The sequence below is a fragment of the Tinamus guttatus genome, unplaced genomic scaffold (genome assembly GCF_059628265.1).
Source record: "Tinamus guttatus ecotype Peru unplaced genomic scaffold, ASM5962826v1 Tinamus_guttatus_pri_ptg000194l, whole genome shotgun sequence".
Lineage (NCBI taxonomy): Eukaryota > Metazoa > Chordata > Aves > Tinamiformes > Tinamidae > Tinamus > Tinamus guttatus.
Window position 1 is genome coordinate 1,413,478 of NW_028288728.1, and position 18,184 is coordinate 1,431,661.

General features: G+C 56.4%; 1 protein-coding gene across 2 annotated transcripts in view; it reads right to left on the reverse strand.

Moving 5' to 3' along the window:
* CDH22 (cadherin 22) overlaps positions 1-17,673 on the reverse strand; it is a 36,978-nt gene extending 19,305 nt beyond the window's left edge. For both annotated transcript variants that reach the window (XM_088523597.1, XM_088523598.1), the window contains exons 1-3: positions 17,010-17,673; positions 13,747-14,041; positions 5,645-5,764 (exon numbers count right to left, since the gene is read on the reverse strand). In XM_088523597.1, coding sequence (XP_088379723.1) covers positions 5,645-5,764; positions 13,747-14,041; positions 17,010-17,297 — 703 coding nt within the window. In that variant the 5' untranslated portion in view covers positions 17,298-17,673. The remainder of the gene's footprint in view (positions 1-5,644; positions 5,765-13,746; positions 14,042-17,009) is intronic.
* Positions 17,674-18,184: the final 511 nt, after the last annotated feature.

Sequence of the window (18,184 nt, forward strand, 5' to 3'; positions counted from 1 at the left end):
GGCTGGGCCATCTTAAAAATGTTTCTGCACGAAGACCCCTACTCTCCAGGGTCCCTCTAAGCTAAGGAGGTCAGAGATGCTACAAATAGGCCATGTGAGGGGCTGAAGATGCACCTGAGATCACAAAGCTTAGCTAAAAGCATGACACTAAATGTTCCCCTTAGGAAGGGGAATAGCAAAACAAAAGTCTTTAGTGCAGGTCTTTGGTTACCTGGGCTTGAAAGAATGACTAGGATTGAAAAACAAAGAAATGTAAGACAAGGAGGAAAGCATTGTAAAACCCCCCAAAAAAGCCCCTTGGAGGGCAGAAATTGTGACTTCTCTGCCAATTGGGGCAGATCCATTTGCATAGCAACAAAGCAGAGACCAAACGGTGTCTGTGCACAAAGGGACAGCTCTGCCCTGGGTGGCACCGTGCACAGCAATGCTAGAGCAGTAAGAATGTGCGGTCATTAGCAGCACATTCCCACTCCACATTACCTAGAAACATCCCCTCCAGCTCACTTTGAGTCTCCCACATATTCAGATAGTTTTCTTTTTCTTGTAGTTGTTTGCTCTTGCAGGTTCTTTCGCTTAACCATCAGCTCTACCTTCTCTCCTGTGAGCAACATAAACTTCCAGCTTTGCTTTTCTCTACCCGCCATCCTGCCTGGCGCTAGGGAAGACGCTGCACAGGGTTGTCCCGCTGCGGCACGTGGGGCTCCAGCGCAGCGCTCCGACGCGGAGCCGCTCCTGCATCCAACAGACCCCGGAGCATCACCCTGGTGCTGCCAGGCACCCCTAAGAGGAGCACGAGCGATGCCAGACCTTGGCAGGTGCCTGGAGCAGGGCAGACCCCTCTGGAAAGGCCCAGCACGGCCTGCGTGTGGCACAGCAGCCCCTGCACCGACCAGAACCCCCTCCTGCACAGGCAGCTGCAAGGAGGCAAAACGGGGCTTCGGGGACACATCCAGAGGCTCCGAGACACCGGCCCCACCGCCTCTGCACTTGTCTGGAGCGACCTCATCCACCTCAGCCCCACCAGTGTGGGAGCTCGAAAAGAGCTGGGAGGAATTGGGGATTTTTTCTCCTTTTCATGACATTACAGGTGCAGCAGAAACTGGCAGCACTGTTCTGGAGACATTTATCTCTCCTCGCTTTCTGAGACTAGCAATTATTCCAGCGATTATCATTGTTAGGATTTATTATAAAGACATCACCACTGTTTCGGATCCCTGCAGCTCCCTGGCTGCTGCGGATAGGCACAATTTCACCCAGCTCCCCTGGTTCCTCTGTCATTCCAGCTCTGCAATTACCTGCACTCTCACTGCCTCCAGTCCCATGAATCAGGATGCTCTGCCTCATTCCCCGTCTCTCCTGCACTTCCAGCTTCACAGGCTGAGGTGGCTCACAGCCCCAGGCCACCACTCATGCAGGTCCATGCTCCCAGCACTGCAAAATCCCTTTATCTGAGGGAGCATCACAGCCCCTTAGGGCAGTCAGGGGTACTGGGTTCCAGTGGTGGGGCCAGGGTTTGTGCCAGCTTCCTCAGAACTGCTCACAAGTCACCAAATCAGGAGCCCCAGCCCACGTGGTCCACGCAGGCCGCCACGCTGCAGCGATGGGTGCAGGCGCCTCCAGCACATGGCCCAGTGAGATGCAGCCTGGGGAAGGCACACAGGGCCCTGCACAAGGACCCTGGGCCTGGAACAGCACCGGGCTGGCCCCAGCTGGTTGTGCTCACAGGCTTCTCCTGTGACACTGCTAGGAATATAAAAATGTTATTTCTGGGCAAGAACTATCTCATTGAAATTTAAGCAATTCTGTTAATTAACAGGGTCTGAAGCATTTTATAATGAAAATTATTCATGTCAGCACAATAGTGATGAATTGGGATGAGAGGGATAAAGCTCATGTATTCACTAAGGTTGTAATGACTTAACGGAGCGACTCATAACGATACAGCTCATAATACCCTTTGTAAGAATGGAAGAGAGTGCTAAGGCACTTCCCAGGGCACCTCCAAGGTCACCTGTCCCTGGGACACACCAGACGAAGCGGCTCATGCAGAGCAGGGTGGCCGAGAGCCCCAGCTGCTGCTTGTGGCTCTTCCAGGGCATGGGGACACAGGATCGTCCCCAGCCCAGAGCAGCCTGGCAGCAGGTACCACCTCCTGCATCCCAGAAAAGCAGAACTTGGGGCTGGACGTGGGGGACTGGGACTCCCTGTCCCAAGCCTCTGCAAGCGCAGCAGGACCGTCACCCAGGCAGTTGTTCCCTCTGAAGCCACACGGGCCACCCCACGCTACAGCCTCGATGGTCACGGCCTCGGCACGTCGAGCCTGCTCCACACCGATTCCTCATCCACGGCGCCGTGAGGCTCAGCACAAACGGCTGCCGGCAGCAAATCCACATGGAGCCAGATGAGCCTCTGCTCCCAGACCTGAGCCCCAGGAGCTCTGCAAAAGCAGTAGCAAATGGTGGCAAATCCCTTCTTGGCACAGAGACAGAAGAGGCAAGGAGGGACCTGCACAGTCTGGGCAGAACACAGAAGTTTCTGCCATCACCTCTCAAGATGCACAAATTCACCATCCTTCCAACCAGAAAAATCAAACCCTGCCCTTCTTGGACACTGCCAGCACAGCAAGAACAACCTCCAACTTGGACTCATCTTCCTACTTCTTGACAGCATCTGCTATAGTTGAATAATGCATACACACAACGGCATCCCCTCTGGTACAAGGCACATGTGGTTTTCCAGCATGATCCAGATTAATCAGAGTGTAATTACCAGGCAAGGGGACACTCACAGCATCATACAAATACCAGCAAATCTGCTCAACAGCAGACACTGCTGGCTTATAAAAATAAAGCTGGACAAAGTGCTCAGCAGGTAACTGCCTTCCAGGAATCCCATCATTATGGGCTTACTTTGCTTTTAGATACCTCTAGCTCCTAAGTCCGCGTCCTTGGAGACCCTCCAGACAAAGCACATTTTAGTTGAGGGGAGTCACAACCATCATGCCCCCACCAGTTCAGCGCAAAGCCACAGCAATAAGAGATTCGCACATCTGGAAGAACCTCGAAAGGTCTCTTGTCCAACCACATTTCAGAGCAGGCCATCTTTAACAGCAGATCCAGTTACTTCAGATCATGCCCAGTTGGGTTTTGACCATCTCCAAGGATAGGGATGCAGCACTTTTGTGGTAAAGAATACTCTTCTTATGTCCCATAGTTATTTCCCTTGGCTGCGTTTTGTGTTCTTTTCCTGTGCACCTCTGAGCAGAGTCCTGCTCCATCTCCGCTGCCCAGGACTCACACGCAGCCTGTCCTGCCAGCCGTACAGTTTGGATCCTGCCTTTGGAAGCTCTACCAGCCCAAAACCCTAGCTGAACACTACAGCTAGCAACAGCCAAGGTTGGAGGACAGACTAAGCGACCACAGTGCACACCACGCTTGGGCAACACCTGCACTACAAAGAACGATGCAAAGGACCCAGTTAAAAAGGTGAACAACCCATAGGCTTAGTTGTGCTACAAGGAGCACCTGCATGTGCAAGAACAGGTAGAAAGCAGGTCAGAGCCAAAAGAGGAAAATGAATGTTTCTTCATTATCATATATTACAAGAAATGTAACACGCCAGGTTTTTATGGTTCTTTTTACGGCCATTAATAACAACGGCGGCTCCCAGAGTTATGCTGCTGCTATGGATAATTAAATCTTATGCTCAGGGCAGAAGCTGGGCCACCCGGGGGCCAGGCCAGCATTCCAGCACAGCACAAACACCCATTCAAGCGCAAGGTGGGAGTGGGATGGGGTTTGCTCCAGAGGATGCTCTGTGGACCCGCTGGCTCCGCAGCGCATCCGCACGTGCCGGCTCTGCCCGGAGCGCAGCCTCGGGACAGGCCCGGCCGCGTCCCGCCGCGCCGGCAGGTCCGCGCGCTGCTCCCGGCGCGCAGGGAGGCTGCAGGCTGCTCACAGCACCGGGGAGGTGGCCCGGCACGGCCCGGGAGCCGGGAATCCCGCACGCGGATGTGCTTTAGAGGGGCCGAGGCCCCTCCGCAGCCTGTCAGCGGTTTCGCTTTTGTGCGTCGCGAGCGAGCAGAACAGTAAATCAAGCCAGGCCCCTGCACAGGGAACAGGCAGCTTGAGAATTAAGACACAAGAAGTCAAGGAATCAAGAAGCCTGGATCCAAGGAGCGACAATAACTCACAGCACAGCTCACAGGGCACATTTTAGTTTATGTCCTAAAACAGCAGTATTAATGTTGTTGCAGGAAGCCCGGCTTCAGCATGTCCTGGCTTGCATGTGCTCTTGGTGGCGCCTCCGCATCCTGGCAGCCCAGTTCCAGGCTTCCCCTCGCAGAGTCTCAGACTAACAAGATCCCACCTGGACACAAATTTCCAATGCTCACCCATCATTCCCGACTGCCACCTTTTAATATAAAACAATGCAGACCTGAGCAGAAAGCACGGGCGGCTGCAGGGCAGCCCCAGGCCAGGCAGAACGATGCAGCTGCGTTCATGCATCCCAGCTCCCAGCACCAGCCTCTGACCAGAAAATGGTGTTTTCCACCAGGTACCAGCACGGGTGCCAGCTGTGCCCAGAAGCTGCCCCAGATTCGAGGCCTCCTCCAGCAGCAGCAGGACTGGTGACAGGCTGAGCTGTGACCCGCTTGCCTGCGCACATCAGGAGATGCATGGTTTCACACAGATGCAAAGGCTCAGGCACATGTACCTTCCCCAGCCTCCTTACCCCGGGGCCTCTGAATTCATTTAATTCTTTCTTACATAAATATAGACTGGAAAAATCACTGCTAGCATAGACACAGGTCAGTCTGACAGACTTGGCATTTAGGCTAGGTTTCTATACCACCACTGCTCAGCAGAGTAGGGGTACTTCACCCACTGGCTTTCCAACAAGGACTGCAACAACCCAGCAAGCTTGTCCTTTGACGACTATTCATTAAATGGTGGGTACTTCAGTGCATGCTTTGCGCCTTAAATACCTCTTATTAGCGTTTGTCTTCCCTCTCTAGCAAGCTTGCAAGGCTCCCATTAAAGGTAATGAGAGTCACACTCCTGGGAGGCAGGGAGAATATATACCCCAACATCTCCTGGTTATGGTCTACTCTAACCAGTATGTCAGAGTATCATCTGCTAGAGATTTATTACAGATGCATTTTACAATAGGCTCTATTATAAGTTATTAAGGCATAGAACAGTTTCTACTGTTCTTGCATTAAATATTAATAGAACATTTATAAACCAATCCTTAATTTAAAGTGTTACCTTTAATCAAAGCCCGGGTGATAACAATGCAGCCTTTGGTAAGGGCCCTCTGGTAGTATTTAAACCTTTCACATTGAGGTTTTATGTGCCTGTGGCAGGCACATCCTTGCTCCCGGCAATGAGCATGGAACTACAGAGGGTGGTGGAACGGGGCACTCAGGTTGGGAGCAGATCTCGCTCCAGGCGCTTCCACGAGGGCACTGCACAAGGCAGCCACGGAGCGCAGGGCTTCGCCTCCAACGCCTGGCAATGCCGGTGGCACAAGCGTGCAGGGCAGGACCCCAGCACAAACATCAAGTGTGGAGATGCAGGAGCAAGGCTGAGGTCTGCTCTCTGCCCTGGCCACCCCACGGTGTCCCCTGGAAGCTGCTCACCTGTTTTGCTGTCCACAGTGAAGTGCTGCTCGCCCTCCAGCACGCTGTAGACCACCCGAGCACTGCTCCCGTACGTGGGGTCGTCAGCATCAGATGCCATCACCTGCATCACAGATGTGCCTGCAGCAGGGACAACAGGGAAACAGATAAAAGCAGGAAAGAAGCAAGAGCACAAACCCAGAGGCCAAGGACTGTCAAAACAGCAGAGCAGACGCCAACACCAGCAGCATGTGTGCACTCACAAAAGTGAGCAAATAGCTGTATGCAAGTGCAGAAACATCTCCCCCAGAGGCCCAGATGCCAGGTCACCCAAAACACGACCAAAAATGCCCTTTTGTCCCATTGTGCCAGGAGGAACCAGTCGTGAGTTAGCTCACAGCTGCTCACAGGGCAGGACTCACTCACCGGAGGGTTCCCGTTCCGGTGAGCTGGAAAATGGCTGGGGAAGAGTTGGGCACCATTTCTGCTGGGCCCTCTGAGAAGGACCCAGGGACAAGCCCCGCTCACCAGCCTGCCCCTTCTCTGATAGTCACGAGCCCTGTGGCCACCTCCAGCCCATGGAGGGACCTGTGGGCCAGGGCCTGCTCCCAGCTCCAGCACCACCTGTGCAGCACAGGGAGCTGCTGGAGACCAGGAGAAGTGAACCTGCCTCCTGCCCAGAGCCAGACACAGCACCACGTCCTCATGCTCCACACGTAGCAGGGCAGGAGAACTATAAATTGGATAAAAGTCCATCAAACAGCTGCAATTAAGTTATTGATTTTCAACGCTGCCTCATTAAACTGGGTGCTTCACTCTGACTGTTCCTGTGATGGCTTTAATTTGACATCATGTTCAATTTGACAAAAAACAGGACCCAGGACATGAGAACAGGGCCAGGAGCAAACGGGCTGAGAGTTACAAGAGCAGGAATGGAAGGAAGGAGGGGAAGTCTACTCCTGTCTCCAGGTACCCCTGGATAGAGATGCTGTGGCCACAGGCCTGTGGGGGACCAGCTGCCCAGTCCCACCTCTGGCTCTACCCAGCTACAGACTCAGAGCATCCCTGCCTAGGGAGACAAGCCTGGCACCAGCCACCTCCCCAGCGGGAGGAGGTACAGGATGGGAAGAGGAGCCCTGAACTGTGCGTAGCAAACATCAAACCAACTGTGAAAGTCCCTGCTGGAAGACACTATCACAGCCAAGGGCTGACAAGGTGGTAATTTATAGAAAATGAGATCCCGCAGAAGCAGCTGCAGTTGAAAGGTAGACTGTGTTTCAGAGATGACCAGCCTGAATAGAAGGAGCCAGGACAGAGCGTTTTACAGCTTGCTCCAGCACCTCCTCTCTGTCTCCAGCACCTCTTGGGGCTGCTGTGACACCAGGTGAGGACTGGCAGTACCAGGCTGAGGCCCAGGACCCTCCCAACCTACACACAAAGACCACCTCACAGCTGAACCTGTGTCATGGACAGTCCAGGGCCAGCCTTGCTCCTAGCTGCCAGCACCTGAGCCAAGAATCACCACACTCCCACATGCCGCAGTGGTGCATGCAAAACCAGGCCAGAAGTCGTCCCAGATCCCAGCGGGGCTGGAAGGGAGCTGGAACCACCCAGAGGGAAAATGAAGAAAACTGGTAAATCTGGTCCTTGTGCTTTCCTACGCCCCCTCTGCAGACCCAAGCCCATGGCCAGGCCAGGCAGCAGCAGCTCTGGGAGGCCGGGGCAATTCTAGAGCAGCCCAGTCTGGGCCCACACTGCAGGCACGAGGCAGCAGAGCTAACGGAGGAGCTGCCAGCAGCAGGGATGCACGTGCTCCCCCACAATCCAGCATCCTGGAAAGGGCTTTCACTGGAAAAGCAACAAGCTATTACAGTGGCTGCTTTTCATGCTTCCTGGCCATCTCCTCAGAGCTGCAGCTCTGCTGATAACATGAGAATCCCCCTCATCAGTCTTCAGCAACAAGCTGGTTCAAGTCGACTTATTTATGCTCCGCTGTCTTCAGTGAAGTTATGGCGCATCTCTGCCAGGCACGTTCCCGCTATGCCGAGGCAGCACTAGCCTCCCGCCTCGCCAGCAGCCTTGTTCTTAGCAAGGCTGTGCATCCACACGATGGCCTTGCCTCCCCCTCACCTCCTCCAGGCTCTGCAGGGGCATCCTGCCCCCACGCAGTCCCAGGTGCCCTGCACCAAACTGCACTGCAACCCCCACCCCGAACCCCAGCAAGCTCCTGGGAAGCCCCAAGAGCAAGCGGAGGAGAGAGGGGTCGGCAGGAGACCCTCCACGCTGGACACAGCAGTGCCGTCACCATGCAGGTGCCACCCAAAGGTGCCAGCCACCAAGCGTGCAGCAGGCTTCGTGCCTCACGCTGCCTCTCCGATGTGCTCTCCTGAGGCGTTACACAGTTTTCCCACTGGCCAGACAGCGACGCTCTACGTTGCCTTCAGCCCAACGCTCCGCACCACCGCGCCGGTGGGAAGGCGGGATGTGCGCCGGGCAGGCAGGTCTCGCGCCCGCTTCAGGCCGTGTCCCGCAGCGCTCCGGTGCCGGCAGCGAAGGCTGCAGAGCGCGAGGAGGCCGAGCGGTGCAGGAACGGGGCAGCACCCGCAGCACACGATGCCCTGCCAACCCGCAATGAGGAGCGCTCCGTCCTTCCCCGCTGCTCTTGTGCTGGGTAGACAGCCAACAAGAACCCCCTTTGCACACCCTGGGCATCCCAGCAGCCTGCTCAAGGCACCCCGGGTATCAGCAATCCAGGATCCCACTTCCAAGGCCTCAAGACCTCGCTCCCTCCTCCTACCAAGACAGGACACCAGCTCCCGCGCCAGCTCCGTTATTAGTCCCTGCTCTCCAAGCGGAGCGCTGCCCACCAAGTACAGCCTGTACGGCACTTTCCTGGCATCTGCCTCAGCCATAAAAGACGCAATAAATAAAATCTAAACATCATGTGCTGCATAACCTACACCCCTTAACAAGGGATCCTGAGCTCCTAACCAGAGAAATATTTAGATGTGAAAAGAGAAATAAAGACCTTATTTCCCCCTTTCCCTGCCCGCCACCAGCTGACCCCAAGGAACCAGAGGTAAGCAACAATTTCACATGAACGTTAATGAGGCTGGCAGACTCTGCCTTTTACTCTCCTTCTGCAGAGCTGCAGCCCAGCAGAGCAGATCAGAGAGCTCTTCCCACTGCGGCGCGGGCCGAGACCGTGGCCTCCAGCAGCACCCTCGGTGGGCTGGACACCTGCGGTGACCCGCAGCAAAGGTGACCCGCTGCGGACAGGGCACAGCTGCCACCACCCGCAGGGCTGTGCCCTGCCGTCCTGAGCCCCCAGGGTACTCGGCCCTGCACCTTGGCATGGACGGAGCAGGGCCACGCAGGGCTCGAGCAGCACCATGCCCAGCATGCGGTGGCTGCAGGCACAGCCTGCTGGGGTCCCACTGCCCTCCGCTTGGCTCCCGCGCCGTCCCAAGGCTCCCCCAGGAGCCGGTTTCCTACCAGGGACCGTGGGAGGCAGCTCTCCACCTGCATACAGAAGGCTAATGGCTCCAGACCACTTATTATGCCACTCACTCTGGACCATTTTAGCTAAAATAAATGTCAACAGCCAAACTCTAAACACATCCAAGAGCAAAGAGACCCTGCAGGGAATCCACAAGCAAGCCAAAGGGATCTGCCACTTCCCTAGGGACAGAAATAAAGCCCGGGCGCAGGCCTGCAAAGAGAAACAAGCAGCAACAGAAAACATGGATTGGCTTTGGCTGTCACCTCCTCACCTGCAGCTTCCACATCTTTCCCAGCACTTGGCAGAGCCTCCCTCCACTTTCCAAACCATCTCCGAGCTGCAGCCGGTGCAACAGCCCTTCAGAGCAGCCTCCCGGTATAGAGCCCTGAACAGGATCCTGAAATGGCTCCAGACACAGATATGCTCCAACATCTTGCACGCCGAGCAGAGCAGCCAGCGGCTGGCAGGCAAACACACTGGGATGCCCCCAGCTCAGCAGGCAGCAGAGACCTCGCAGAAGCAGCAGCACTGCCCAGTGCTGATCCTGAAAGGAGCCAGGATCCTACAAGGAAAGCCTGTAACAGTGGGTATCACCAGCCTCGTGCCCCTTCCTACTCCTCTGATGAGGCCGAGCGCTCTTCTCATGTGGGAAAATCCTAACAACCCCAAATTCGGCCCACGCAGCTGTGCTCCTGGGGGAGAGAGCAGCCAGGGCCATTTCCAGCACTTACTTGCTCAGAGGCTGAGGGCCCTATCCTGAGTTGAAGGACTCTCTACTGCTGTCCAGAGCCAGGCACCACCTTTCTGTGCAAGTCTTTTGCCAGCTCTATGGGTCATTTCATCCCCGCAGAACACAAAGGACCCCCAGAGCAGTGCCTTGACAGGCAGAGCCACGTATCCCAGACTGGTACCAGAGTTTGGGGCTCCCACCTCGGGCCTGGGTGCTATGAGGGTGGCCACTCAGACTTTACAAACAGTTAAGTCATCAGCCTTCACATAGCGTCTGGTGCACCCCAGAAGCAGGCAGGCAGAACACCAGGGAGGAAAACAAACCAGAGCAGCTTAAAAATTACTGGAGCAGAAACGAGCTTCCTGCAGTCTCAGGAACATTCTGACTTGGTAGAAAGCCAGGCCAGGCCCAGGGGGAATTCACTGTAGAGCTCTCACACCCCTCAGGACAACCCCGAGGGAGCTAATCTGGCTGTGGCAGTCACTCAAACACACACGAGGGAAGCATCCTCTAAGAGCTCTGGCAGAGAAACCCGCTAGAAGAGACACTCCTCCACTCCCCAGCATCAAGCAGGCAGAGTCCAGGAGAGAAAATCCAATCCATGGGGGCTCAGGTCAGGCTCTGCACAAGGCCTCTGGAGGAGAAGGTGCAGCAGGAACCCCAGTGTGCAGATCTGGAGCTTGCACTGTGATACAGAGCGCAGCCCAGAAGGGTCAGGAGGTCCCACAAGGGACAGCAGGAAGGGCCATGCTGGCTCCCAGCTGCCTGCTACTCCAGCCCCTCCTATCACTCCAACTTTAGCACTTTCTATTAAAAAAATCTACCCATCAGGCTGCCTACGAATGTTCTGGCTGCATGTTAAACGAAGCCTTTTTCTATTTCCAGTGTGGAGATTAAACAATTTCTCTCTACAATAATCACTTCTGCTTTCAGCCAGCTTTGTGCTGGAGTCAGAGCTTGACCCCAAGTTTCTGTCTGCACAGCCAGATCATCTCTAATCTGGACTTGGTGCTACACAGAAGTAAGGAGAGCAAATGCAGCAAGCGAGGAACACTGTACTGATGAAAGGATGCACGTTTTCCTGCCACATCCGTCGCTGGCAGCTCCCCGGCCGGCCCAACGTGAGCTCAGACCTGCAGCTCCGCTCTGCGCAAGCAGCGGAACTCGTGCAGGAGGCAGCACAGCGGGTGCTCATGCCTGTGTGCAGCAGACTGCTGCTGAGCAGACCCCAGGGAGCTCCGCAAGGGAGCCCAAAACACGGCTAATTTTAGCATCTCCTATTACAAGGTGAAGCTCCCGCAGCTTCCAGGCAGCTGGCTGCGTCCCTAGAGGTTTCTGTCCTGCCTTCTCTGCGGCTCCAGCTCTCCTCCTTGCAAACTTTTCCTTTCCCATTTGCAGATATTTAAGGTGAGCGTGGATAAGCTCATTAAAGACAAAGACACTGATGTTCACTGAACCTATGAAAAGCAAATACAGCTCAGTAAATTCACAAACTGAAGCTGACTGCTGGCTGGGAGAAGAAAAGCATCACAAATGCTTATCCTGTTCCTAACTTACCCCGCAACCACCCACTCTTTGGCCACTGTCAGGACAAGATCCTGGAGAAAGAAGCCTTCAGTCCACCCTAACACAACTATTCTCCAACTCAAGCAGCTTGTATGCTGTCACCAGCCAAACTGGCTGTCCTGGCCCTAGGGCACGGCAGTCCCAGCTACTCAGCAAGAGTTTGAGCAGTTCTCTCATTACTTGTCATTCTCACTTAGACACTGGGAAATCAAATGACTTTCCCTCCCAATTAGCACTCTTTCATTATGCAAATAATGTCCTTTGATCTGCTCTTACTGTCACGGAGCTGATCTGGTTACATTTGTTTTAGTCCTCTTTGTGCTCCAGGAAGGCACCCAGTTCTAGGGGCTGGGACTTGGCCGCTGGCAGGGACTGGAGAGCTGCAGCTGACAGCTACCGCGAGCAGGAGGAAAACCACCCACTCACCAGCCCTAGGCACAAGCCTGAGCTAGGGCTGGGAAGCAGGAGCATGGCAGGAGGAGGAAGCAGGTCATCCTCGCTTGTCAGGCGAGCAGCAAAGACCGGGAGCAAACAACAGCTCCCTGTAGCCCTGCTCCGAGCTGGAGGACATCCTGCTCCCAGAACCTGCCTCTTGCAGCCCCCTCCACAGCAGGGAGCACAGCTCTAGGTACCAGGGGGCTGGCAAACACCTGCACTCAACCCAAGCAGAGACTGGACATACCACCTGCAATCTCCTGAGCTTGCATTACCTCTTGCATCAAGGTCTCATCGGCTGCTCAGTCCTCCTGCCCCAGGTGAGCCCCTCTACCATTGTGCAGGCACAGGGTACCCATCATCAGCTCTTATGGAAATGCTCCTCAGATCTAGGAGGGATGTTCTGCCTGTCTCAGACAGAAAACCATAACCAAGAGCAAAGCCCCAGTCCCAGTCACACCAGGACGGGTGACCCCAAAGCAGAGCACCCATCAGGACAGGCCTCACAAGGTATTGCCCATGTGCTTGGCCGAGTCCTGAACTCTACCTCCCTCCCCATACCCAGACAGCAGTCCCTGGTCTGCATCTCCAGCTTTACAGCACCTTATGGCCTTACAGTGCCTGGAGCTGAGCTCACGCGGCAGCACCAGGTCCCGCTGCGCCCCACGCCGCTCTGCCCGCCAGGGCCGGCTGCGACGGAGCATTCGGCAGAGCCACGACCCGGCTGCCTCGCTCCCATCGCTCGCACTGCCCATTCCTGGGCAAAGCCCGGCGGCAACGGGAGCGAGCCGGGGCTTGCAGGAGCCGCGAGCAGCGGCCTCCAGCTGAGGACCCATGCAGGGGACCACATGGCAGCGACACTGAAGAACCGCGCGAGGCTCTCCCTGCCCATCACCCGGTCCCACTGGGCCGGGCCACTGCCGAGCAGCCCCTGCTTGCCTGGGCTGCCCAGGCCGCGGGTGGCCCCGCTGTGAGCGCAGGCCCAGAGCTCACCCCGGCACGCGGAACGCAGCTCCCGCGGCGAGCGCGCAGCTCGGAAGCACATCCCACGCTGTTCGCAACACTCCTCTCTACTTCTGAGTATTTTAATTTGCAGGAATTGCCTGCTTTCATGTTCTGAAACCGTGTTTCTTTCTCCCTCTGATCTCCAATTTCGCATAGACACTGTCTCCTTTGATATGCCTTGTTCACATCAGTCTGATCAGGCAGCTCCATAATTGTTAGCGATTTTCAAAGAACTGGGATCCTTGTCTAATACTCAGAGTTGAGAATTCCTGCCTTTTTAAAAAGTTGTTCAAGCAAAATAGATTAATTGAATTTCTTTCTCCCCTTTGGGAATGGGATGCCTCCTGTTTTGCTGCCCACACGCAGGCTTTCATTTCTCCAGGAGCACACGGCCGCTGCTTGAGGTGGGAGAGGATTTGGGCAGGGAAGGGAGGAGGAAGGGGAGCTTGGGAGCCCCGGGGGGAGCTTGGGATGCCCCAGGGGAGAAGGGGAAGCTGCTCTGCCACCACATGCAGCACAAATCTCCCGATCTCAGCTGGCAGTGAAAGCTCACAGCGCTGCAGTCAATGGGCACCGTGCAGCCACAGGGGAGGTGGGACACGGCCGGGTCGGCCCAGAGCCAGTGGCTGTGCCCCACCGGTGTCCCCAGTCCCCCATCGCCAGTGCCACCCTCAGGTTGCCCCCCTGCCGCTGCAGCACACGGCAGCTGGCGCCTCCTCAGCGCGGCCCTGTGCTCCGGCCGCAGCCTGTAATCGGCTCAGAGGATTTATCCACTTGTTTCCCCTAAGTCCCCTTATTTACTCTTCCTTCCCTGCTGCCCAGCCAGGGATTTGCAGCGACTCGGCAGCGCGCGCAGCACCACGGGGGCACGGCCGGCGCACCTACCGACGGGGGAGAGCTCGGCCACGCTGCCGATGTAGGGCCCCTCGAGGAAGCGGGGCTCGCTGTCGTTGATGTCCTGCACCTTGATGATGAACTCCGACTCGGGCTCCAGCAGCCGGTCCGTCTGCCGGTCGCGCGCCTGCGCCCGCAGTGTGTAGAAGGTCTTCTGCTCCCGGTCCAGGCGCTCCGTGGCGTGGATGTCGCCCGTGATCTCGTCGATGAGGAAGATGGTGCCCGCACCCTCCCCGGAGATGGTGTACTTGATGGAGCCGTCACCTTCATCCGAGTCCGAGTGGATCTGTGGGAAAGAGGCAGAGGGTGGCAGCACCGGGGCTGGCGCATGGAGCCCTAGCCAGTGCCACTGCCACCTGCATCCCACACAGAGGGACAAACCCACCATGTCCAGGCCAGAGGTGCCACATGGGGCATCCCATGCCACTGGTGTCCCCACAGCACAAAAGGTCCCTCTGACCTGCCCGAGACCTCATGTGCTCACGACATGTCCTGCCAGGGGCCAATGGGTTCCAAACCTGCCCTCAGGATGGAAGCAGTCCCTGGGAAATGCTTCCATAGCCATTTCTCTTGCAGTTTCCCAGTTAACACAGCATTTGAAATCAGGGAAAGAAAGGGTAAATAGCAGCTCCCCATGGACAAGGAGCTGACTGGAAGCCAGCCCAGGCGTCCACTGATCATTTTATTGGTGGCATTAAACTGAGTTATGAGGTTTTCGCAATCCAGCCACTTATGAGAAATCTATTAACGGTAACTGGACAGGCTGAATGTGTTTGACAGAGCAGTGTGGTGCTAATTGGGACCATCCATAAGGGGACCAGCCCCGGAAAGGCTTCGTCAGCCGCCTTCGTTTGCTCTCCATGCTTTCTGCTTAGAATCAGCAAAGTTGCCAAAGGAAAAAAAAAAAAAAAAGGAAAAAAGTCCATTAATCGGCTAATGAAATATGAAAATGTTTATGGGCCATTCAATCTTCCAAACTGCCGTTCCATAATCCACCTTTCAGACACACAGCTCCACTGGCAAGAATTTATACCGGAGCTGCCTCTTTTTACGAGACCTTCATTATATTTGTCTTGTTAGATACAGTTTATGTATTTATTTCGGGAGCGGGGCGGGGGGAGCCCCCACACCAGCCAGCCCGATGCATTTTGCACCACGTTCCCCAGGGAAGCAGCCGTCACACGGAGACCCTGCGCTGCCCTCGTGCTGCTCTGCACTGCAGCCCTCAGCCTCGCTCTTGCTTCAGCAGGACGGGGCTCCCCATGAGGAAGGGGCAGCTGCTCTGCGCAACCTACAGACCCCTGTACGTCCCTAATGGTGACGAGGGTGAGCCTGGAGGCAGCCCCAGCGCCTCCCCAGGCCCCACGGGCTTGCGGCGCATCCTCCTTGCACGTTTGTTTGGAACCAAGGGCACTGGGAGCAGATACCAGCATCCCCGCAAACTGGAAAGCCAGGAAGAAAAATGGAGCCTAGGCTCAAGGGGACGCTGAGACTGATTTACAAGGGAAGATTAAAAGAGCTAAATCTGTGCTGCTCGGCTAAATAGCGGCTTCAGGGGGAGGGCAGCGTAACGAGCTACAGGCGTCTCGGGGATGCCACGGCGCGCTGGCCCGTCCGCCTCCTGGGGACGCCCCGCGCAGGGCGACGCGTGCGGCTCGTCAGCGAGACACTCCACCGTAGCGGCTCCGCACCGTGCGCCCCAGGGCACCCGGAGCACGCGACGGGACGGGGGTCCCGGTGCTTCCGCCCACACCACCCCGCTCCCGTCAGGAACAGGCCCACGGTGGCCAGTGCCTTCCAGGAGATGCAAGTCCTCCACCTGCTCAGTCTGTTAAACAGCAAAGTGCTTTCCTTGTCCTAAAGGGCTAAAACCAGGAATTTCACGAGGCTGTTAATTACTTCCCGCTAATTAAATCAAAATTAAATGTGAACAGAGGTGCATATTCCTTATTAAAACCGATTAAACAGAAAGCACCGATACACAAATAAAAAATGACTCTGGGGCTGAAAAAGAAAGCAAATCAAACAAAAACTAGCCCATAATAAAGACGCACTCTGTTTGCTCCAACTCATAAAGCCTGAGTTCATCAATTTTCTTTAAATATTAGCAACTTAATTAAATCTGCTTTTTTTCGCTTTAATCCTCTCTTCTATCTAAAATAGATCTGTCCACATGCAGAAGTTTGTAACTAGTGCTGACCCCATAATTCTATTTAAAAAAAAAACCAAAGAAATCCACATCAAACTGACAGCAGCCTCAGGGGAAATTACAGTTCAGAAGAAGGATTAGCTGGAGAGCCCAGATTTTATGGAAATGGTATTGGCTCTTGGAAGAGCACGTGGAGAGGTACGAGAGATGCCGCGGAGGGCAAGACCAGCCACTGCATTGGGAGCCCAGGACACTGGCAGGACGGTGCAGGATGCTGCAGACACCCCAGTCCAGGCTTGCACAGGATGGCTCAGCACCTCCGGCTCTGCTGCACCAGCGGGGAACATTCCCCACCAGCCTGACCTGCGGGGCTGGTGGTTCCTAGCCCTGGAGCTGTATTTACAGGGAATTGCTCTTGGTTATCCTTCCCGGCTGCTGACGCCGTGATTGTGGGGAAGGGACTCGCTGCAGGCACCTGCCTCGCTTCGGAGACAGCCTGTTGCTAAGCTACCTCCAGAGTGTGACGGGGTGGATGCTCCTGGCCACATCTCGGGGGAGCGCTGCATTAGCTGTAACTGCATCCAGCACCACTCAAGCACTGGCTGGAACGGGCACAAAGCACCACTGGAACCAGCCTAGGCCTTGGCCAACAACCCCTGCTTGAGCCTTCTCCAGGCTCGGACAACCCTGAGGCCCTTCAGGTACCACAGACTGAGAATTTTCTGAAGTGCCCTGTGCGGCCCAGGCCAGGATGCAGAAATGCCGCAACACCCGCCTCTGCCACAAGCAGGGACAGGATTTCCTTGTCATGCAGGAGCAAGACACCTGCTCTGCCACCACCTTCTGCGTGGAAGATTGGCAAAGAAACGGCTGCTGTTGTCTGGGGGGTCCAACAGAACCTGTCCCTACAAGCACAATCCTTGAAGGGCTATAAGGGATCTCAGAAGGTGGGATCAACCCAACCAAACCCCAGCAGAGACAGGGCTCCTGCTCTCCCCGCTCTTCCAGCTGCCCCGTGAGCAGCCTCCTTGCAGGCCCCTTACCCACCCACCCACCCTCTGCCACGGGTCCTTCACCGTGCAGGGACCCACCGAGGCCGCCTTACCTTCCCCACATACAGCGGCTCTGTGCCCGTGTACTCTTCCACCACGAAGAACTGGTTCCAGACCCAGCCGCGCTTCACTCTGCCCCCAGCCAGCGTGGGGTCCCCCGGCGGTGCCAGCTCCGGCCGCGCCAGCTCCGGCCCGCCCAGCTCCACGTGCACGGCCCAGGTCCCCGGCAGCGGCACAGCGCAGCACAGCAGCAGCACGGCCCAGGGGAAGCCCTGCAGACCCTCCGCCATCACACTCCGACAGGCTGCATGAACAGTAGATTTGGGACAGGCAACTGGCATTCTTTGGGGAGGAGGTGGAGGAAAGTCCACACCAGCAGCGTGGGGCTCACTGGTCCATGCAGAGCATCCCCATCCTACTGCGCTTCACGTCCTGCTGCTGCAGCACTCCCATCCTGACAGGCCAGAGGTCCATTTGTGACAAGGGCTGCCCGAGCCCTCGGCCGCTAGTGCAGAAGTGGTCGGTGCCAGTGTCTCATGGGCTGCACCCAGGTCTCCAGGGCAGAGTCCGCAGCTGGCATGTCCCAGGAGCAGGCTGCACCGCTCTGCTCAGAGCAGGTCGCAGCCCAGCGCCCGACCAGGCTCACTCGAGAGGCGAGGGGCAGCTCTTGTGCGCAGCACTTTGCAGCGGTGCTAGCGGGGTGAGCCGTGGGGGCTGCTGCTCGCCCGTCCCGTGGCGGCCACACACTCCCAGGCAAGGGGTCCAGCAGCCCGGGGCCTGCAGCACTCACACTCGTGATGTCCGGCTTTGGTGGGGGGATATCCTGGCGCCTGGCGAAGATCCCTTGCCCATCCAATGCCTGTCACGGCCATTCTCCAACGGTTCATGTGGGCCGGCGTAAGGCAGCTGGCAGCATCTCCAGGAGCCTAGAAAAGACCAAGACATCAGTGGTGGTGCAAGAGGCAGCTCCTTATACCCAGCGCTGCCCCATGCCAGAGCCCAGCCCATGGTGTGGCCAAAGCCGGGGACACCAGCAGGAGGGCAGCAAGCCCACTCCAAGCTCTCACCGCTTTGGTGGTTCATGCTCTAGCAGGACAAGGTGAGCAGCAGAGCTCCAGCACTGGCACGTGCTGGAGCTCTGTCCCGGTGCAGAGGGAGCACCCATCACGCTGCAGCTGGGCATGGGGGCCATGCTCCACACCACGAGCCCACAGTCGCCACTGCCCGG